Source organism: Neovison vison, chromosome 7 (assembly GCF_020171115.1).
Source record: "Neovison vison isolate M4711 chromosome 7, ASM_NN_V1, whole genome shotgun sequence".
In the NCBI taxonomy this organism is placed as follows: Eukaryota; Metazoa; Chordata; class Mammalia; order Carnivora; family Mustelidae; genus Neogale; species Neogale vison.
In genome coordinates, this window is record NC_058097.1 from 13756860 (window position 1) to 13779859 (window position 23000).

At 45.9% G+C, this 23000-nt stretch overlaps 1 protein-coding gene across 3 annotated transcripts; it reads left to right on the forward strand.

Moving 5' to 3' along the window:
- Positions 1–11759: 11759 nt before the first annotated feature.
- Positions 11760–23000, forward strand: ATXN1L (ataxin 1 like). Of its 3 annotated transcripts, none has more exons than XM_044255799.1 (3): positions 11760–11839; positions 14112–14179; positions 15321–23000. In XM_044255799.1, the coding sequence occupies exon 3, from the start codon at positions 15441–15443 to the stop codon at positions 17505–17507; it is 2067 nt and encodes a 688-aa protein (XP_044111734.1). In that variant the 5' UTR covers positions 11760–11839; positions 14112–14179; positions 15321–15440; the 3' UTR covers positions 17508–23000. The 3 variants fall into 3 exon arrangements, with proteins under 3 accessions (XP_044111734.1, XP_044111735.1, XP_044111736.1); XM_044255800.1 differs by having other exon boundaries at positions 15324–23000; XM_044255801.1 differs by lacking the exon at positions 11760–11839 and adding an exon at positions 13699–13716.

The following is a 23000-nucleotide window of genomic DNA, read 5'->3' on the forward strand; positions in this document are numbered from 1 at the left end:
TCACTACTGAACTCATACTCTTAACCAACACCAAAAGAGAGTGCTTTATACTCTAGGATCTTGCAGCCCTTAATCCAAGAGCCCTTTATTAAAATGCAAACTATCTCTGGGGGGATAAAATCGAGATCTTAAGAACAAAAATGTTTAACACATTTCTTTGTGTGTGTGTGTATTTTTAAAAGATTTTATTTATTTATTTGACAGAGAGAGAGATCACAAGTAGACAGAGAGGCCGGCAGAGAGAGAGGGGGAAGCAGGCTCCCTGCTGAGCAGAGAGCCCGATGCTGTCCTGGGATCACGACCTGAGCAGATGCTTAACCCACTGAGCCACCCAGGTGCCCCGTGTTTTGTTTTTTATTTGTTTTTTACACAAGTACATTCTAAAGATATCTTCATCTTTATTTTCTACTCCGACGTTACCCGTTTATAAGGGACATGTGACAGCAGAAGTCGAGCTCTGTTAGGAAAAGTATGTGGGCAGAGAAAAGGTGCAAATGTCACCTGCTTTACATTCCTGCCAGGGTTACTCTGAAAGCCACATTCCTAAGCAGGAAAAAAAAAAAATCTTGTGGTGCACAATAAAAACCTCAGTTGTAAGTCAAGTCTCCCTTTCTGAAAGTACTCACCATAATGACTGCCTGGATTTATATGACACATTATAGTTCTTAGCAATTTCTATCAGCTGTTGTTCTACTAGAACTTGGGGTAAAATGTTCACATTTAATTTACACATGAGCAACAAGATAAAGAACATAGCAGACTTGGTCACACACATATCTACAAATTCGGAAACAGAAAGAGTTTAGTTTATGTAATATGGCAGACCCCTCCTGGGATGAAAGAGCCTCAGACCAAGTAAAATAAGAGGAAGAAAATAAACATAATAAAAAATACTTTGACTCAAGAATTCCGACTTTATACTTATTTGAATTTAGAGGTGATACAACACACTCAGCAACCAGCACAGCAGGGCACCATCCAATCAGAATGGGGTGGCTGGGTGGCTCAGTGAGTTAAGCCTCTGCCTCTGCCTTTGGCTCAGGTCATGGTCCCAGAGCTCTCTGCTCAGCAGGGAGCCTGCTCCCCGCCCCTCTGCCTGCCTCTCTGCCCACTTGTGATCTCTCTGTCAAATAAATAAATAGAATATTTTTAAAAAAATGGACACGCTAGAGGCTGAGAGTGTTTGCCAGCATTAAACAACACTGCAGCCAGATCTCCGTGTCTCAGCTGAATGTCAGTGCTGAATTTTATGTGTGTGGTCCTGATGGAAGATGTCCAAAAGCTGAAGCTTCTAAGTTTATTAACTTCCTTCTAAGTTTATTAACTTCCTTTATATCACTAGGCCAGTTTCATTTAGGAAAATCTATGCCTTCTTCATAAAGGAACCATCTCAGCTTGCTTGAGGCTAGATTTTGATAAGCATCTGAGTTCCCTAATCTAAAATGCTCTGTCTGCCTCCAATGCAAAACTTATTTCTAAACATCTTGCAGTCTGCAGAAAATTAAGTGTTCTTTTCCTAGATTTCTTGACATAGAAAAATGTGTCTCTGTAAGAGTATTACCTGAGAGCTGACAATTCCAATCTCGGTTCAACACAGCTGGCCATATTCTTGGCTGTACTTTGCACGTGGATGATTAGATACCTGGAGCAAACCATCAGTGAGAAAGAAATAAAGGCAAAACTCATCAAGTTATGGCAAATTTGCTTGAGATGAAGAACCACCAAAAGAGCAAAAATCACTTTCATATTACCTCATTGGAATTATATTCTTTTAGCATCAAAACAGCAGCAACAGCAACATTTAACAAGTGCTTTGCTTTGTTTTTAAATATCTGATAAACGTTAAACTTAGAAACTCTACTTGTAAACACCTTATAAATTAGGATTCCTGTTCTCCACACAAAAGAAATCCAATTTCAAATTTTGCTTTATTTTTTTAGGCGAGGTTTATTTATTTGTATCTATTATTGCCTTTAAAAGAAAACCATTTCTTCACTCAAAGACTAGCAGGAGAAAAAACTTTTATTGTTGTCCTTTAGGAGAAAAAAGGATTCCTCGAACTAATCCCACAATTCCAAACAAGAAGCACTAGTGATACCCTCTCCTACAGTCGTAGCACAGGCAGTGAAAACTTTTAGACTTAATATTTTCTTTAAAAAAAAAAGATTTTATTTATTTATTTGACAGAGAGATCACAAGTAGACAGAGAGGCGAAGGGGTGGTGGGGAAGGGAAGCAGACACGCTGCTGTGCAGAGAGTTTGATGCTGGGCTCAATCCCAGGGCCCTGGGATCATAATCTGAGCCAAAGGCAGAGGCTTAACCCACTGAGCCACCCAGGAACCCCTACACTTACTATTTTCAACTCAGGTACCTCTGACTGGAGGGCGGGGCTGTCCAGATTAGTGCAGACACAGATTCAGTGAGACCAGAATCCAGTTCCCTAAGAAAATCACAAAGTTAGGCGACACAGGGTTTTATGTTTCTCCCCCCACCCCCGCCCCTGCTTCAAAAGTAGCCCATGGAGGTGCCTGGGTGGCTCAGTTGGTTAAGCATCTGTCTTCAGCTCAGGTCATGATCCCTGAAGGGAACTGGGATTAAGCTTCTTCTTCTGCCCCTCCTCCCTGTTCCTGCACTCTCTCTGTAATAAATAAATAAATAGATAAATAAAATATTTAAAAAAAATGTAGGGGAGCCTGGGTGGCTCAGTTGGTTAAGCATCTGCCTTTGGCACAGGTCATGGTCCCAGGGTTCTGGGATTGGGCCCCTCATCAGGCTCTTTGTTCAAGAGGAAGCCTGCTTCTCCCTCTGCCTGCCACTCCCCCTGCTTGTGCCCGCTCTCTCTCTGACAAATAAATAAATAAAATCTTTAATAAATAAATAAATAAAAGGTAGCCCATGGACAATGTTCAAAATATGTCAAATAATTCCTCTTAACTGAAATTAGAATACATACTTATATGTACACATAGGTATATGTAACTATACACACACACACACACAATGTGTTTATGCAACATAGATAAATACAGAAATACATATACAGACTGAAAGAAATACACCAAAATTCTTAGCTCCAGACTCGGTGATTATGGATTCTTTTTTTGTCTGTATTTTCCCACTTTTCTACAAGCTCAGGGGGAAAAAGACAACCATATGATTCTAAAAACAGCTCTTTGGACTGACCTAGTCTCTTCAAACAGCATTACTTCTTCCTATAAAAATTAGAGACAGGGCGCCTGGGTGGCTCAGTGGGTTAAGCCGCTGCCTTCGGCTCAGGTCATGATCTCAGGTCCTGGGATCGAGTCCCACATCGGGCTCTCTGCTCAGCAGGGAGCCTGCTTCCTCCTCTCTCTCTCTCTCTCTCTCTCTGCCTGCCTCTCTGCCTACTTGTGATCTCTCTCTGTCAAATAAATAAATAAAAATCTTAAAAAAAAATAATAAAAAAAATTAGAGACAAAGTCCTTTGGCAGAGTGTCAACAAGTTGAAGCCCACCCTCTTCCTCACTATGAAGCAGGGATGTTCTCTCACCCCTTTGAGCCTAAAAGAATGGTTCAAATTCCATAGGTCTTACTTTGTGGCTTGGATCAAGCTAAACCAAGCCAGCAGCAGATCACAATATAGTTCCGGGATCTCCATGGCCTCCATGAAGTAGTCTTCTTGGATAATGTCTTCCACTCAGATCTGAGCTCATTCACCCTTCCTAGCAGCCAGATAGTCAGCAATGTCTTTCCTTGCTTTCTTGCTTTCTTTCGGTAGCAGCAGGAAGCCCATGTACAGAAAAATGCATGTACAAGGTGGAGTTCATTGAATAAAAAAGGCAGGTTACATGATAGGGTGAAACAGTGTTTTAATAAAAACAATAAAAAATATACACTATATATGCGTATATAAAGTTATCAGTGTTTCGCACTAGGTCAGTGGTTCTCAAGGGGCTATCCCCAGATCAGTAACACCAGCATCATCTGGGAACCTGTTAGGGCTGCAGATTCTTGGGGCCCACCCCAGAAATACTGAATCAGAAACTCTGGAAGGGAGTCCAGCAATTTGTGTTTGAACAAGCTCTCTAATTCTGACACCTGTTGAAGGCCTACAGCTCTACAGGGTGCTTTGATGAGTGGTCTTTGTTTTACCCTTTCAGCTTGTCTTGCTTTTCTAAAATGTCCCGCAGTGAACAATTATTATTTTTGTAATAAAAAGATTATTTAAAGATTTTATTTATTTGAGACAGAGGGCAAGAGTGGGGATAGGGGCAAAGGGACAAACAGATTCTCCACTGAGCGCAGAGTCCTAGGTGGGGCTCAATCCCAGGACTCTGAGATCATGACCTTAGCTAAAGAAAGACGCTTAACTGACTGAACCGCCCAGACACCCCCATAATAAAAAGGTTATTTTAAAAGAGGACGCATGAAGTGCTTTGCATTTAAAAAACTGTCCTCAGGATACCTGGGAGGCTCAGTCGGTTGGGCATCTGCCTTCAGCTCAAGTCATGATCCAAGATCGAGCCCCACATCAGGTTCCTTGCTGAACAGGGAGCTTACTTCTCCCTCTGCCTGCTGTTCCCCCTGCTGTGCTCTCTCTCTGAAAAATAAATGAATAAACTTTTTTAAAAATTACACACAAAAAATAATAAACTGTCCTCAGGGACACCTGGCTGGGTCAGTTGGTGGATCATGCAACTCCTGATCTCAGGTTTGTGGGTTCAAGCCCCATGTTAGGTGTAAAGATTACTTAAAAATTAAATCTTAAAAAAATAAAATAAAAAATAAGAAACTGTTTTCATATATACAGTTCCATTTGACCCCTGCAACACTTGTGCACTTGTGTGGGGCTCAAATTGTTATTTGCATTTTACAGCTGAGAAAACTGAGATACTGAGAGGTTAAATGGCTTGCCAGTGGTCACATGCTTAGGAGTGACTGAATTAGAACAAGGCCCAATCTTCAAACTGCAAGATCCTGTGCTTTTTCACCACAGTATGCCAATAAAATGAGCAAGTTGAGTCATGCTGGGGAGGTAACAAATGGAACCTGTCCCAGGTCAATCCACTGAGATAAGTCTTACCACCTTGTTTTATCAACTGATGACTGAGCCTGGGGAAACAGGCATTTCACAACTCAGGAAAACCTGAGCCTCCAAACTATGTAACACATCTGTTCACCAAATCATGCTCACCTTCTAATCAGGAACAGAGCTACTCTGTCATTGCAAGCAAATCTTTTTTTTTTTTTTAAAGATTTTATTTATTTATTTGACAGAGAGAGATCACAAGTAGGCAGAGGCAGGCAGAGAGAGAGAGAGAGGAAAGCAGGCTCCCCTCTCAGGAGAGAGCCTGATGCAGGACTCGATCCCAGGATCCCGGGATCATGACCTGAGCCGAAGGCAGTGGCTTAACCCACTGAGCCACCCAGGGGCCCTGCAAGCAAATCTTGACAAGAGACTACTTTGAATCTGAAATAAACACAAAGCTCAGGGCTTGAAAGTCTGCTTAGCCATGTCCAAAGTAGGAAACTATTCTCTGCTTTAGATGTCACAGGGAAAAGAAATTACAGTAGAACTGGACTTGTTTCAGTTAAATACTGAATTGTTGTTACATCACTAATATTGGCAAACACTTATTGTGTGCCCAGGTTATAGTTTGTGTTAAAAATAGAACCCTGGAGGGCACCTGGGTGGCTCAGTGGGTTAAAGCCTCTGCCTTCCACTCAGGTCATGATCCCAGGGTCCTGGAATTGAGCCCAGGATTGGGCTCTCTGTTCAGCAGGGAGCCTGCTTCCCCTCTCTCTTTCTGCCTCTCTGCTTACTTGTGACCTCTTTCTCTGTCAAATAAATAAATAAAATCTTAAAAAAAAAGAAAAGAAAAAATAGAACCCTGGAGCGATAGAAAGTCAAGATAACTGTCTCCCTTTAAAGAGTACTAAGTTGGGACGCCTGGGTGGCGCAGTTGGTTGGACGACTGCCTTCAGCTCAGGGCGTGATCCTGGAGTCCCGGCATCGAGTCCCACATCAGGCTCCCAGCTCCATGGGGAGTCTGCTTCGCTCTCTGACCTTCTCCTCGCTCGTGCTCTCTCTCACTGTCTCTCTCTCTCAAATAAATAAAATAAAATCTTTAGAAAAAAAAAGAGTACTAAGTTTAGGTAAGACAGGGCTAATTTGCTTTATTTACCTCAAATCAGTCCAGTTGATGGACTCCAAGTTTACACATCATTTGTAAAAAAAAAAAAAAAAAAAAAAAAGATATAATTTATTTGAATAATTATATGTGTCACTGAATTGCCAGGATCAAATAAGAGGACACATGGGCATGTAGTTGAAAATTCACAAGTTCTGTGTATACCACCAATATCATCATCATGGTTCATGGTAACAATGATGGGTACCACTGGGCTTGCCTAAATTTTCTTTGTTTAAGGTATTTTTCTTAGGCCCCTATTTGTCTCAAGAATGCCCAAAAATCAATCTGGAGGTTTAAGGAATAGCTGCCTCTCCACCAACAGATGACAGTAATTCAATAGTAAATAGTGCTATTTGAGGGGGACTCAGAAAATTGCATGCACAAGCAAAACTTGTTTTACCTGAACCTTCCTCATAATCAGAGATCATCGTTTTGGGGTTTTTTTTTTGTTTTTTTTTTGTGTGTGTTTTTTTTTTGCAGCTTTTTGAGGGGTTAACGGTTCATGTGACCCATTGAAATGAGGAAAGAATGAGAGGCAACAGAAAATAAGTTGGATTCAAAGAAAGAAGACAACACTTGTCAGCTACTACCCCAGCTCATGGGTTTAACACTACTTGAGCTGTCACCTGACAGAAGAAATAGCTTTTTTCTTTCTTTTTTGGCGTGTTAAAAAAACATAAGGAAGCCCTTCCAGAAAAATTTCCCCTTCAGCTCAAACTTAATAGCACCTGCACATTTGAAACGGCTTGACTAGATGAAGTTCTCTACTTTGAGGAAGAAGAGTCCAGGATTCTGGACATTGTTTTACATTTGAAATCTTTGGAAACTTTTTTCTTAAATTAAACTTCTTATTTTGTGATCATCATAGATTCACGTGCAGTTTGTGAGTAGTAATTAAAGATCCAGAGTACCCTTTACTTAGTTTCATGCAGGGATTACATCTTGCAAAACTAAAATACTGGTACCGATACCATCAAGATACAGAACAGTCTTTGCAAACTTTTAAGTGATTTGATCACTATAATCATCATTCCCACAAGTCAGCCACATTCCTTTGAATTCCAGAATTGCTAAGTAACATCTCAGGAGATCTATGGGGTGTGGGAGGGCAGTGCTCAGTGATGAGAAGCAGCTTGTTGTGCTGTCTGAACTGTTCACTCACTTTTCCTTTTTTCCAGGAGTTTCAGGCTACTGACAACCAGTAGAAAGTTGACCTGAAGGGCGATTGCCTTGGAAGATGTTCATGTTCAGAGATGAACATGATTCCACCACAAGGCACAGCAGCTCACAAATCACCTTGCCGAGCCAGTTTCACAGAGGAAGAGTTATCAGTGTCATGGGGCATTGATTTTTCCACATCTACTTTATTCATTCAGTAGGCCCCTGTAAGGAATTCCTGTCTGCTGAGCAAGGGTCTAAATGTACGCCTTCTCTGTGGCCCAACTCCCCAGATAGGACTCTTACAATTCAAGTAAGGGTTAGGTTTCCTTTGGTTTATTTCAATTGTCAGTGTTCTGACTGCAAATTTTCAGAGTTGTGCAGGAAGTTTCTGATAAAAATGAAAGCCTTTGGCAAGTGTCTGAGGAAGCAAACAGCAGATCAAGATTCCCTTCCCCAAAGGATGTATTAGTCACTTACAGAGAAATTCCAAGACCTCCTTGTAAATAAAATATTAATGAATTTGAAAGGGAAATACCCCTTGGAATCTGGAGAGGGTGTATAACATTAAAAGCATGTGGAAATAAGGACACAGCATTGTTCAGAGAAGTAGACAAAACAGAAGCTTGAAAATGGCACATTTCTACATTTGGGCATCTAGAAAAGCTTTTGAAAAATCATCTAATACCAGGCACTAACACATGTCTTGGGGAAGCTAAATCTGCCAAGTATTTCTAGAACTTCAACCTACACTTGAGATTGTTGTTTCTGCCATCGGAATTCAAAGATAAAGTTCTTCCCTACAATGACACATTTACATGCTGAGCAACACAAGCGAAGAGATTGATAGCACGAAAAAAAAAAACCCACCTATTTCTCTTGTTATGACAACATAGTTTCCCAAATTACCAGCTCTTCTCTCTGGTTTGATCCTGTAACATTGAAAAAGAGTTGGGGTAGTTGTCTGAATAGCCCCTGCCTGTACGACAGGTGTAGAAAAATCACCACGAGGAACTAGGCAACACAGAGAGCTGGTCTGAAACTTGTGCCTGTTTAGGAAGAAGAAGAACCAGCCCAGCAGGGTTTTGTGGTCATTGTTGTTTTCCTCTCAACAGAGTAGTTAAAAATCTCCCATCACACAAATTCATTCTACACACATCAAAGGAATTCAGTGGGAATCCAAGGAAAGAGCAGAGGTAGACAAAACAGATTGACTTGTAACTTTTCAGTTCCCAAATGTCTCAAATACATTTAAAAATCTTCTTTTATGGAGCAGGGAAATTTTTTTTAATGAAAAAAAAACCAACAAATGTCCTTTCACTACATCAGTTCGTAAAACTCTGTGCAAGTTAAACAAATTTGGTGTAAGAAAATGAAGGACTTTCGGATGACAGAGACTGAAAACAGGTAACAAATAGGCAAAACCAGGTAAGAGTAGAAATGAGGAAATGGGAGCAAAAAAATCAGCATGGAGAGTCTTGCAGTTTGAGATATATTTGTGAAATTTCATTCAACAACTATTCATTGAGTCAGTTACAGTGAATAAGACCCTGAGTTTACTTACTATAAATAACTGATATAGGGAATTATCCAGATTCCAGAGAATGATACAGATTTTGGGGGAAATGAGGGATTTTTTTGTTATTTTAGCGTCTTTTTTAAAAAGATTTTATTTATTTATTGGACAGAGAGATCACAAGTAGGCAGAGAGGCAGGCAGAGAGAGAGAGGAGGAAGCAGGCTCCCCGCTGAGCAGAGAGCCTGATCCGGGGCTCAATCCCAGGACCCTGGTATCATGACCTGAGCCAAAGGCAGAGGCTTAACCCACTGAGCCACCCAGGCGCCCCCTTATTTTAGCGTCTTAAATCCGAAAACATGTTAGTTTACTTATTACTAATACTCCTATCAAACTGTCACTATGGAGCTTCCTACCGTCAATATGTACAAAGACATGAAGATTGCTTGGAGTAGAGTTCTAGAAGAGAATACAGCAGAGATATGACCCACTCTTTTGGGACTGCCACACCAAACCAGGAATCACCTATGTCTCACCAATCAAAACATTCTGGTTTTGGGGGGTTTTTTGTTTGTTTGTTTTGTCTTTAAAACAAACACGCCTTTGCGCTATGTAATCATGTTAATGGCTGGTAGCCAAAAAATTCTTTTTGCTTGCATCTACCTGTGTCTGCTCTCTCAATTATGTCTGAAACACCAACTCTCTGAGAGTATACCTTAATCTAGGAGGAAATGGTTATCCTTGAATACACCTGTATGATCCAAAGGGTCTCTATCTTGGCAGATTGTTTTATATTGATTTGAATTTATCGATATGGAAACAATTGGCAAAGACAGCAAGCAGTATGTATAACACTCCGATTTAAAAAAAAAAAAAGAGCATAGGGGCGCCTGGATGGTTCAGTCGGTTAAGCATCTACCTTCAGCTCAGGTCATGGTCCCAGGGTCCTGGGATTAAGTTCTGTATCAGCTCCCTGCTCAGTGGGGAGCCTGCTTCCTCCTTTCCTCCTCCCCCTGCTTGTGCTCTCTCTCTCTGCAAATAAATAAATAAAATCTTTAAAATTAAATAAATAGATGGATAGTATAGGCTTGTTTGTCTATCCTGGCAGTTTTTAAAAAAATCTTGGTAGTTTTAATGCCAATTTAGTGAGCTAAGTAATGAATTAGAAGCCATAATTCCAGTTAGTGCTAAAACGGAATCACTGAGTAACCACAGGACTTCCTTCTTGGCTAAACTGAGGGAGAAAATGACTGTCATGACTAATACTAATTAGATGGTTACAGATCAGTAGCTTCAGTGTTTCACCCACTGGTACAAGGCATGTGTGTGGCAGCATTCAGTGATTTTGATGATATTTGTGCCCATCCAGGTGAAAAAATACCAAAATTGAGGTCTATTGATACCCTAGAAAGAATCTTAGAGAACATAAATTTTACTTGTATTTTAACTTACTCATCTTAATATTTCTAAGGTAATATTTTCATACGAAATTCAAACAATAAGTCCCTTTTGTATCTTTTGGTCACCAATCAAGGCTACTTTCCTCTCCAGAGATAACCAGTGTTAACTAGCTGTTACATAGCCTCCCATTCCTTTTCTGTACAGATTCATAAATGTCTTTTCATTAAATACATGATTTCATACTGTACATATTTGCTTATATTTTCACTTAAAATGGTTATAAACAGCTCTTTTTATCTACATTTTACTCGCATCCCTTCATCTAATTTAAGCTCTTCATTTTGCAGAAGCAGAAACCCAAGTCTAAAGTAGTAAAACGATTTTCCTAAGGTCCGATAGCTACAAAGCAGGGACCAGAGCCCAGCCAGTATCTTTTTTTTTTTTTTTAAAGATTTTATTTATTTATTTGTCATAGAGAGAGAAGCGAGAGCAAGCATAGGCAGACAGAGTAGCAGGCAGAGGCAGAGGGAGAAGCAGGCTCCCTGCCAAGCAAGGAGCCCAATCTGGGATCATGACCTGAGCTGAAGGCAGCCGCTTAACCAACTGAGCCACCCAGGCGTCCCACCAGCCAGTATCTTTAAAATCAAACAAAAATAAATTATTTAGTGAACAGAGTTTGCAGAAACTGAAAGGGGAAAAAACCCACTCAGATCCAATCTAATAGTTAAACTTATTTTTTCCTCAGTTTAGTTTGTTTCTGTCTGTATGCTGAACTTTTTTTTACATGGTTTCAATCAAACCACGAATTTGACTGGGGTTCACTTGTTCACTTATCATTAATCAGATGTTCATGTTACTATGAAGGTGACTAGTTAATTAGCAATGAATGGTGACCTAATATTTGACCGAGTAGTCAAGGCCTCTTCCCACTGTACTGAACCTCCTCCTATCATTCCTCAAGTTCCCACTACTTGGTTCACCTCCTAGAGCCTGGATCCCGTCTATTCTCATCCCTATCAAAGTCATTTCTCAACTCAAAGGGCTCCCCCATCTCCACTCTGGGTCTCCGGGGCCATCTTCTTACTCTCCTGGACAGGGGTCGCCTCGGGGTTCCCCGAGGTTCCCAGGAGGAGGCTTCACCTGTCAGGCCTCCAAAGTCCAGGAAATGAGGGTCGCAGCTGGCCACGCCCCAGGGCTGTCCGGGAACCCCCAGAATTTACTGGCGTAGAGAGAATGCAGGGGTCATGGTGGGGTCAGGGCGTGAGAGACGCCCCAACCTTCTTCACGTGACCCTGCTTCCCGTGGGGAGGAGCCCGTTTTCCTACCACGGGGGCGCTGGGGCCGAGGGTCGAGGGGCTAAGCGCCGTCTCCCTCCCTTCCCAGGGACTCCTGGGCGTCGCTCTTGGGCCTGGGCCGTGACGCCATCTGTCCGCGACGGGGGCGGAACGCACTTGACGCCATCTCCGGGCGCCCGGCTGGGGGGGGGGGCGCTGGGTGTGGGGCGGCTCCGGGGCCGGGGATGGCGGCGGCCGCGGTCGCGGCGGCTCCGGGACGAGCGGGAGGAGCCCAAGGAGCGCCGTGAGATGGGCCGGTGAGTGTCTCCGGACGTGGGGGCTGCTGGACCGGCCTCACTGAGGCCAAGCAGGCCTGGGCTCGGAGCTTAGGAGGAAGTGGCCCCCTGGAGCCCATTGCCCCGCCGGACCGGGGCCCGAGAACCGCGGACCGGGAGAGCAAAAGAGGCCGCGCCTCGAGTCCCGCGCGCTTTTCTCCGGCCCGGCCCAGAAGGCAGCCTCAGGTCCCGACACCCCCGCGGCTGTGTCCCCGCGGGCCGGGGTGTCCGAGTCTTTGGGGGCGGGAAGGGGCCCCCGAACAAGGAAGCATCGCCTGCGGGGCCTTGTCCCTGTCCCTCTGCTTCAAGGATCGACTCCCCACCCCTAAACGTTAAATTCCCGATTTCGGGCCCTACCCTTGTTGAAGCAAGGATTGCAGGATCACGGGAAGCCATAACCCATAGTCTCTTCAAGCTCCACTCATTTCTGGCGGGCGTACTTCTCGCCCTCACCGAATTTTGGGTTCATTCTCTTGATTCTGGGCTCTCACTAGCAGCGTTGGCAGCTCACCGGAATAGACTCCCTTCCCCGCCAGCTCGGTTGGGGTCAGAAGCTGCATCTTCCTTCTGAGAAGTCTTCATCGAGCCCCTCCTGAGGCCGAGATTTCAGATTCCGAAATGTGTTTTGCGTTGTTGGAACCTGGTGCACAGACTTGGCTCTTTGTTGTCATTCCTTCAGACCTCTTGCCTTTTTTATCCAGCCGTGTTTGGCTAACCTAGAGGCAGATTTCCCTTAAGGTTTTAATTGCAGGAAGCAAAGATCATTCAGGGATTGGAGATGTGACCCCAATTTCTTTTGCGAATGAGGGAGAAGGCTAATTGTTTTTTCGATTATTGAAACTGCTGGTGAAGAAGGGATGCAAGACCCGTGCCCCCTGTGTAATTTTGTTTGTGGAACTGAGAATTTTTCTTTCCCCCTTGTTTTCCTATCTCATCCATCACCTTTTCTTGTACATACACACCTTGCCTGTCTTAAGAGATAAATGTTGCTTCAGATTGGTTAGAGGCTTGCAGTTCTGTAGCACTTGGACAGAACAATGGATAGTTTCTCAGAGTACTGGTCAGTACTGCTTTATCTGTTGTCAGAGATTACGGCTCTTTTCTTCACTGCTTGATGTTACTGGCATGTGTAGATTCAGATATTGATACTTTTTTTTTTAAAGATTTTATTTATTTATTTGATAGAGATCACAAGTAGGCAGAGAGGCAGGCAGAGAGAGAGAGAGGAGGAAGCAGGCTCCCTGCTGAGCAGAGTGCCCGATGCGGGACTCGATCCCGGGACCCCGAGATCATGACCTAGCTGAAGGCAGCGGCTTAACCCACTGAGCCACCCAGGTGCCCCCAGATATTGATACTTTAATGTGAACTTTTTTCCCCATTGTTAATAGCTACCAGGACCCAGGCAGTGTTTGCATTTTCTGTCACACCTGATTCAACCCTTGGTACAAAGTTGTCACTCAGAAAATTTGACACACACACAGGATCCTATTTCTTCTATCCTGAAAATCTGTTAATAAGGCTTCCCCTTGAGTGACTCCCCCTTGACCTCTTTTTCTGCCCCAGAAACATAAATAAGTGTTCTTTTTCCTCTAGTGGCACTTTTTTCATTTAAATAACCTCCACATCTGTATTTTTCAGTAAAGATTTAATTTATTTATTTCACAGAGAGAGACAGCAAGAGAGGGAATACAAGCAGGGGGAGTGAGAGAGGGAGAAGCAGGTTTCCTGTTGAGCAGGGAGCCTGATGTGGAGCTTGATTTCAGGACCCTGGGATCATGACCTGAGTTGAAGGCAGATGCTTAACGACTGAACCCAACCAGGCGCCCTGACATCTCTGTTTTCTTCAGCCCTGAATAAAGGTGAAATCCGTGCAGTTGATTTTTCCAGCTTCCCGTTGTTCACATGGGAATAATGTTGAATCTTACATTTTTAGTTGCACATTTACCTGAAATTGGGATTGGTGGTAAATTTAACCTTTGCGGAATAAGTATAGGTAGAGAATGAAGAATAAAACATTCAGAAAAACAGTGAAACGACACACCTTGAAAAAATTTTTTCAGGGATGTCCTTCCACAAATTAGAGCTTGAGAGATAGACTTTTCTCTATTCAAATGCCTAGAAACTTGATAAATGTGCTGTTACCTCTGGAGCAGAGCATGAGGCAGGGACTCATGGACTTTAGAATTACCTTGATGACCCTGGGGAAGCGAGAGGCTGGACTCCTGCTTACGTTATTCCTATTTCTGTCTTCTAGGCTCCCAAGGCAGCGGGGAGGACACTGCTTCTTACTACAGCTGCTCAGAGGCACTACTGGAAGCTCAGGTAATAGAGGGAAATTTGGATACCTTGTTGCCAGAAGAAACACTGGGATTCATCAGTGGAAAAACAGAGCAGTGTAACATCCAGATCTAAAGAACTGGAGCCTTGATTGGAAGAAATAGGTGACAAAGTTCATGCATTGAAATGTTTGGACCAAAAGGTTACTTTATGACAAGGGACAAACACATGTATGAAAGGTGACAGCAAGAGAAGAGGGGGAGAGAACTTTCTTATGAGTAATAGAGACCTAGACGGGTTTGGAGGAATGGGACAAGAATTTAGGAAGTGGTGCCTAGAGCAGACCTACAGTGGAAAAAGAGCCATTGGCAAAAGAAAACACACAGGAAAAAAGAAAGAATGAATGAAGAAAGTACACTGAAGATGGTTACTGAGAAGAAAAAGAAGTTTTTCTAGACTTGGGCGGGGGGAGGAAGTCTGTCTGTGGTCAGAAGAGTTTTGTTGCTGTTTAGGGAAGAGCAGAAACAAATACATTATAGAACACACTAGTACAGTCACTTGCCATAGGGCCCAAGTTTGAATGTAGTATTTCATGGAGCACAGAAGATGCTTTTTTTTTTCAGTGGCACTTGGGTCTTTGAGGTAGTGGTGATATGAGGCAAAGGAGGATGAGAGTTGAACCAGGCCTGGGATGGGGGGATGGGGAAAGGTGAGATCATAACCCAAACCCAAACTGGAAAGGAAGTGAGGTTGAGGTCATATGTTGGAAAGAAGATAGCATGGTAATCTTTGGTGACAAAAGGAGAAGCTTAGAAAAAAGAACCAGCAGCAACAACCATGTGGTCAAATCTCTTTGGGGAGAAGGCTGGGAAGAGTCAAGGTCCCCATCAGTGGCACACCTGATCATGAAGCTGTTGGTGTCTCTGGGGTTGTAGAGCTCACAGGTTGTTTACGTATTGTTGAATGTTTGTTCCTGTAGCTCTCTGTGGTTTCCGTGGCTGTTTCTTTCATGTCCTGGGCTGGATGAATGAGGGGAGGGTAGCATTCTTGTTTGCCCCTTTATCATGCCTTTTTTTTCCCAGCAGTCCCCTTCGTTACACCTTCCTCTGTGGGCACAGTTTCTGCTACTTCTTTTGACTTGGTTGGCCCCTAGGTTACTTTTCTTTGCTTCTGATTTGTTCCCTAGCAGATGTGGGCGCCCCAGCCAGCAGCAGAGAGGGGTGCAGGGGAGCCACAGAGAAGCCCCTTCTGATGCCCCAAGGAGCAAGCCGACCCCTTCCAGGCTCCAAGAACACCATAAAGCAATATGAAACCTGTTCATGAGAGGAGTCAGGAATGCCTTCCACCAAAGAAACGAGACCTCCCCGTGACCAGCGAGGATATGGGGAGAACTACCAGCTGCTCAACTAACCACACACCCTCCAGTGATGCCTCTGAATGGTCCCGAGGGGTTGTGGTGGCCGGGCAGAGCCAGGCAGGAGCCAGAGTCAGTCTGGGGGGTGATGGAGCTGAGGCCATCACTGGTCTGACGGTGGACCAGTATGGTATGCTGTATAAGGTGGCTGTGCCACCTGCTACCTTCTCCCCAACTGGTCTCCCATCTGTGGTGAACATGAGCCCCTTGCCCCCCACATTTAATGTAGCGTCTTCACTGATTCAACATCCAGGAATCCATTATCCCCCAATCCACTATGCTCAGCTCCCGTCCACCTCTCTGCAGTTTATCGGGTCTCCTTACAGCCTTCCCTATGCTGTGCCACCTAATTTCCTACCGGGTCCCCTCCTTTCTCCTTCTGCCAACCTCGCCACTTCTCACCTTCCACACTTTGTGCCATATGCCTCACTCCTGGCAGAAGGAGCCACTCCGCCTCCCCAGGCTTCATCCCCAGCCCACTCATTCAGCAAAGCCCCTTCTGCCACCTCCCCACCTGGGCAGTTGCCACATCACTCGAGTACTCAGCCACTGGACCTTGCTCCAGGCCGGATGCCCATTTATTATCAGATGTCCAGGCTACCTGCTGGGTACACTTTGCATGAAACCCCTCCAGCAGGTGCCAGCCCACTTCTTACCCCTCAGGAGGGCCAGTCTGCTCTGGAAGCAGCCGCTGCCAACGGACAGAGACAGCGAGAACGAAATTTAGTAAGACGGGAAAGCGACGCCCTCGACTCCCCCAACAGCAAGAGTGAAGGCCAGGGACTGATGCCAGTGGTAGAATGTGTGGTGGATGGACAGTTGTTTTCAGGTTCTCAGACTGCACGGGTGGAGGTGGCAGTGCCGACACACCGAGGGACCCCAGACACCGACCTCGAGGTCCAGCGGGTGGTTGGCGCTTTAGCTTCTCAGGACTACCGTGTGGTGACAGCTCAGAGGAAGGATGAGCCCAGCCCCCTCAACTTGTCGCATCATACCCCTGACCATCAGGGTGAGGGGCGAGGGTCTGCCAGGAACCCAGCAGAGATGGCCGAGAAAAATCAGGCCCGAGGGTTCTACCCTCAATCCCATCAGGAACCGGTGAAACATAGACCTTTACCCAAAGCAATGGTTGTAGCCAATGGCAACCTGGTGCCCACTGGAACTGACCCAGGTCTGCTGCCCGTGGGCTCGGAGATCCTGGTGGCATCAAGTTTGGACATGCAGGCCAGAGCCACCTTCCCAGATAAGGAGCCAACGCCACCCCCCATTACCTCCTCCCACTTGCCCTCCCATTTCATGAAAGGCGCCATCATCCAGCTGGCTACAGGGGAGCTGAAGCGGGTGGAGGACCTCCAGACCCAGGACTTTGTGCGCAGTGCCGAAGTGAGCGGGGGGCTGAAGATTGACTCTAGCACGGTCGTGGACATTCAGGAGAGCCAGTGGCCTGGATTTGTCATGCTGCATTTCGTGGTTGGTGAGCAGCAGAGCAAAGTGAGCATCGAGGTGCCCCCCGAGCACCCCTTCTTTGTGTATGGCCAGGGCTGGTCGTCCTGCAGCCCTGGGCGGACTGCACAGCTCTTCTCTTTGCCCTGCCATCGGCTGCAGGTGGGAGATGTCTGCATCTCTATCAGTTTACAGAGCTTGAACAGTAACTCAGTTTCTCAGGCTAGCTGTGCTCCCCCAGGCCAGCTGGGTCCCCCCCGAGAAAGGCCTGAGAGGACAGTCTTGGGACCCAGAGAGCAATGTGACAGTGAGGGGAAGAGCCAGCCGCCAGGTGAGGGCCCCCAAATGGTAGAGCCCTCACAGCCGGAGCCTGGTGCTCAGGCCTGCTGGCCAGCCCCAAGCTTCCAAAGATACAGCATGCAAGGGGAGGAGGCACGGGCTGCACTGCTCCGTCCCTCTTTCATTCCGCAGGAGGTAAAGCTGTCCATCGAAGGGCGTTCCAATGCAGGAAAATGAACCTCTCTCCCAGACCAGGACTGGGGCTTTACCCCAGAGCTGGGCCTCAGCGTGAGCAGGCAGAGGATTTGCACATGCCGAGCAGGGAATGGCTCTCTTGGCAGTGAGATTGGGGGGAAAGAGGAGGCATGAAGGCAGCCTCCCAAGGCAGGGTCTGTTGCTTATTACCCCATGGCATCCTTTCAGGGCAGCCCCAGAGGGTGCTGTGATGGGGAGCAGCAGGCCTGAGCTAAGGAAGGATGGGGGTGCACACACGATAAGAAACATTCCAAATATCAGGGCCTCCCTGTTCTTTCCTCCCCATCCCTAGCTCCTGCAAGGGGAAGGTCGGGCTTTGGGGGCAGGTGGCAGAGGGAGGGAGCAAAGAAAGAGCCAAAAATGATGATCCACAGCTTATAGTAGCAGTTCAACTGTCTGAAGTTTTTTTCCTTTCTTTTTTGTGGTGGGAGGGGAGGAAGCCCCATGATCGGGATTAAGAGGGTTCCCACCCAGACTCTTCTTTCGAGAGCTGTGCACTTTAAAGGGTGATTTTGTTACAGATGTCTGTGGGTTTGTGGGGGAGGAGCACTCATCTGCGGGACTCTGCTTGATCCTGTGCTTCAGCCCTTTCCATCCCCCCACTGTTCCTCCCACAAGGCTTCTAGCACCAGAAGAAAGAGAAGCCCCTCCAGGGTTCAGAGTGAAGTACTGCTTTGGCAGGGACCCAGTTAGGGGACTTTGGGAGAAAGACCTGATGGCCAGGTGACCGGGCTCTAGGCAGGGCTTCTGGAAAGGTAGCTGACCTAACAGAGCTCCTTGTACCCAGCATGCCAGACCCACTTCGAAATCGTACTGAATTTCTAGTTGGTAATGGTGACTTCTGAAAGAACCAGTGGACCTTTGTCCCCAGTCCCCTACTCTCCTCCTCTGTCTATGTTGTGCCTAAGTGCCTGCGCTGCCCCAACCCTTCTGCTGCCCTGTCCTCTGCATGGTGTCTTGACCTGGGCCTGATTTGTAGCTGCACTGCCTTTCCCCTTCTGCAAAACTGTTTTTGTCCACTCTGACCAAGACCTCTAGTGTTTGGTGTGGAGGGGGTCTCTCTGATTTCCTCTTCAGTTATATTCCCTGTTTTTCAAAACTCATAATCATGTCCCTTCCTCTTCTGCAGCTGAACAGCTTGGTAGAGAAACAAGAAGGGAACTGTGCCCTGGGTCAGGGCAAATACCCCTGGCTGGGCAGTGCCCATCCTGGTGTTTTTACACAGCCCCTCCCATCGTATTCCCCCTTCCGTCAGCATTCAGGCTTCTCCGAGCCATCCCCTCCCACAGCCAGCTCTAAGGTTCTGGGATGGTCTTGATCAGTTTCCAGTACCCGAAGTCTCCTAGGTCTCATTTTGTGGTGGAGCGTTCCTCTGCAAAGAGCATTATCAATCTTAGTTGCATTTGCCCCCGCCCCCCGCCGCCTTGTGTCTTAAGTCCACATTTTTTTCACAACTTTTAGCATCAGCTTGGACTGTGGGTTTCCACTGGGTATTGAGAATTAGGCTCCCCCACCAGCCTTCAGGTGGGTGGGTGGGTTTTTTGTTTGTTTTTCAGGGGTCTTTAGACTCTTGAAGCAACTCAGGGTATCGTCCACCCCGCTCTCTGATGAGGCTTCTCTCAGTGTATGATCCTGGCATTTCGTTCAGAAATGTACGTGGACTAGCCGAGGCCTTGCCTGTCATCAGGAGTCCCAAACCTCTGAGGTCTGATCTCTACTCTGTCAAGGACTTCAGGCAAGTCTTGTGACCTCTCGCTCTTTCACTTCCTCCCCAGCTGCCAAATGGGGATAAATAATCTTACCTACCTCCTGGGGGGAGGGGGAGTTCTGAGAATGGAGTCATTCTTAGTGTTCAGGTGCTAAAGGTTGTTCTCCTGGGGGAACAAAGTGACTGAGACTGGCTTGTTTGCTACAAGCCCTACACACCACTGTTTCATTCCTAGAGAGCAGTCAGTCAGGTTTCAGAGGCCCATCCAAAGGAAGCTGCTGACCTGACTGTGAGTACTTCAGTCTCTGGGTCACCTCAGAACCAAACACCAACTCTGGTGAACACTCAACCTTGTATGCGTTTGGGATCCTCACCTTTCCTTGCTCTGTCCCCCATTTTCTCTGAATGCTGCTTTCTCTGGCTTGTTTCCTACCGAGGGGGCCTGTGGGGCTGAGGCTTTGAGGAATCCTCTCAGACGATAGCCCTGGCAGAGGACCTCATCTCTGCCTGTTCTGTGATCAGCTCATTTCTAGGGATTATTGTTTGCACAGGTTTCTCAGAAATCTCCTTCCTCATAGGAAGGCCCACCAACTGAATACAGTGGCATGCACACAGTAGACACTCAAGAATTGTCCATCAAGGACACCAGTTGAGCTTCCTCCTGATGGGAGCAAACCCATGCCCAACCAGACAGTAGTTTAAACCAAGTGACCCTCCACTTCTCAGCCTGGTAATTTCCACTTAATCCTGGAAAGAGAACATCTTGTGCATATTGGCAAGTTGGGCCCTGACCTTTCTGCTGCTGTTCCCCTTCTGTCTCTTGCCCGTGAAGGAGTATCACCAGCTCTTCTAGTACCATGCCATGTGTATGTAACCTCTTAATACTCCATTTGCTAAGCTACAGAGGTGTCTTTTGTAAAGTATGGGCTCCCAGGAAAAGAAGCTCTCTGCTCTAAATCTTGGTCAGAGCTGTGGCATTCTGCTTATCTTTTACCTCCGGTTCAGCCTTTTCTTCTAGGTATGAGAACTAAGAGGAGGCTATGGTGGTCTGTTCTTCCTTAAGGAATTTCATAAGTTGGCCAGAGACCTAAGAGTGGTATTGAGATAGTGAACATTTTAGTGGGAAGCTGTCAGCTTTTTGGGAAAAGGCATTTGAAGAAGGCCAGAGCCACTCCCTTGTCAGTGGTAGGAAATTCCCAGAATTGAGGAATAGAAAGGAGGCCTGTTAAGCCTCACGGACCGGGAATGCCTGTATCAGTTGGGGAGTAGAGATCAGGTAAAGGATGGGTAATATATCCAAGTCTTGGGTCATTGTTCCTATCAAGATGTACGTGGTGCACATGGTTGGGGGGAGGCGTGGAGGGTGGTGGCATGGGGGAAGGGAATTCAGAGCTGAATACTTACACCCAGGGGGAGGGCCCCTAGCAGATCTGGTCTGACCCTTCTACAGTCTTGGTCCCAGTTGGTCATAACACCAAGGGCTTTGCTCTTGTGCTGCTTTGCCACTGCTGCTGTCTGCTCACTGTCCTGCCTGCTACCCTTTATAGCTCCTTCTCCCTCCATGTCTGACCATATAGAGGAAATCCAGGCTTCCTGTCCATTCTTAACTGTGCAAGTGTTATTTTATAGCAAAGTCATATTGAATAGGGATAGTATGAAATGCTGCTGGTGGGCTGGTGAATCCAAAGGGAGGTGGCTTCAGTGCTTGTCGGCAGTCCTGAGGCTCCAAACACCTGACTGTCTTGAGGGAGAAGCAAACAGGTCTTATTAGTGGGCGTTTTCTATGTATTAACTGCTTTCCTTTGTGGTATCTTAAATCCTGTTTTTAAAAATAAATGACGGGGAACTGGGATAGGGCCTTTGTCAGCGTGGTAGGGTTAGGGTCATCTGGCTCCAGTTACGTGGATTCTGGGACTGAAGAAGGTTTGAAGTTTGACCGAAATAGCCCCTTGGTGGGGTTTAGTTTTATTTTTACCAGTGGACATCATAGGAGAGAAACAGGGTGGTGGTATGATTTAAACCTGCAACACGCAGGCACGTTGGAGAATTGAATGATCACACTGGAGATGAAGGGTGGACATGAGCTGACTGGGAAAGGGCCTGGGTCCTTTGGAGTAAAGATACCTGATTAACCGAACTGGCCATGGAGATGAGGTCACAGTCTTAAGAGCAAGTAAGTTGGGTAGAGGCCAAGTTTTAGGGAGACTGCTGGCCTCCTAGGGCTGAGTTTACTAAACCACACCGAAGCTACAATACTTTCCAGATGGGAAGAAGTGTACACTACAGTTGAAGAGCTGGACTGTGCAAGGTTGGATGTTGACCAGGAACCTATTAGCCCTTTTTGCTGGGAAGCCTTCACCGTCCAGCTTCCCTGGGCTCGGGAGGGCTTCCCACATTATGCAATAATAAAATAAGCATCTGGGTCTTTGCAGCTATCAGTTGCTCTTTCAACTCTAGGGTCCGTCTTTGGGCCAGAAACCGGAGCTGGGCCTCGGATGACGCCGACCCTCGAGATGCTAGAGCGGACTGCACTCTCTCCTTACCTGCAGACTATGCACAGTGCCTGGGGTGGAAGGAGGAGCGGTGGTGCGGTTTGCCCTGCTGAGCCTCCCCAGCGGGAACAGTAGTAATAAATGCACTTTTCACACTAAGGTTTATTAGTTCTTCTGTTAAGCCTAGATCCTCCCCCGGTAGGTTGCAAACTCAAAGTCTGTGTGATCCCAAAGCCATTCTACTGCAAATGCCCAGCAGTGAAGATGGCCTCAAATTGGGTTCCTGTCCGCAGTGTGTATGACAGCAGCCCATGTGCCTTTACCTATTGTCAAACTTGCAAGCATTTGTTTCTGTCTTTATGACTGTCACGGGGACTGAGGTTCTTCACAGAGTGAGCTGGTCATACCGTGGTTTTACACGCACTCCCTGGACGGGGAGTTTGCACGTAGTTGTGAGCTGTGAGTGGTTAGTGCATTGCTGGGATTGCTGAAGGCAGGGTCCATCCCTCGTTTGCTTGATACTCACACTCGAAAGAATATAGGTTGTGCTGGGAAGAGACTGACTGTACTCGTGGCAAACTTGAAGTATTAAAATAAGGCTGTCCCCTACAACCTTCCTAGTCACACACAGGATCCCTGTAGCCAAAACAGTATATGTTCCAGCTGCAGAGAGCGGACTGCTCTCAGCTTGCACAGCACCTTAGGGGAGGGAAGAATAGATGGATAGGGAATGGGGTGGAGAAAGGAAAGTGGGAATGTCGTCATCGGGTGGCTTTAGGGTCCTGAGGAGTAAAGAAGGACTGCACTGGGGAGGTCTGGATGGATCTGATTTGTGTAGGAGTTCCCTGTAGATAAATTACTGATCCCCCAACTACTATCCCCAGTATGTAATGGCTGAATAATATGTAATCAACTGCATTGTATCTAAAGCCTTAGAACTAGTCAGGTGCTCCCCCCACCCAGTACCATTTCTTACCCTCTAATCCTACCTGATCTTTAACAAAGCATTAATAATTCTAAGGATAATCTCTATTTTGTTGTGCTTTTTTGTAACTGTTTTAAATAAATCAATTTGTACTGTATATTTGTACTTTTGTGAGATCCTTTTTGCTGTTTTACCATTTTAAGTCTCTGTACTTGGCTACACACAGATTGTATTTTTATTGTTAATGCTCTTCTTATGGATACCTGCATTTAACTTGTGGACTATGTAAACACAATATATATCAATATCTATATATCTATATATCTATCTATATAAACGACTAGCTTTTC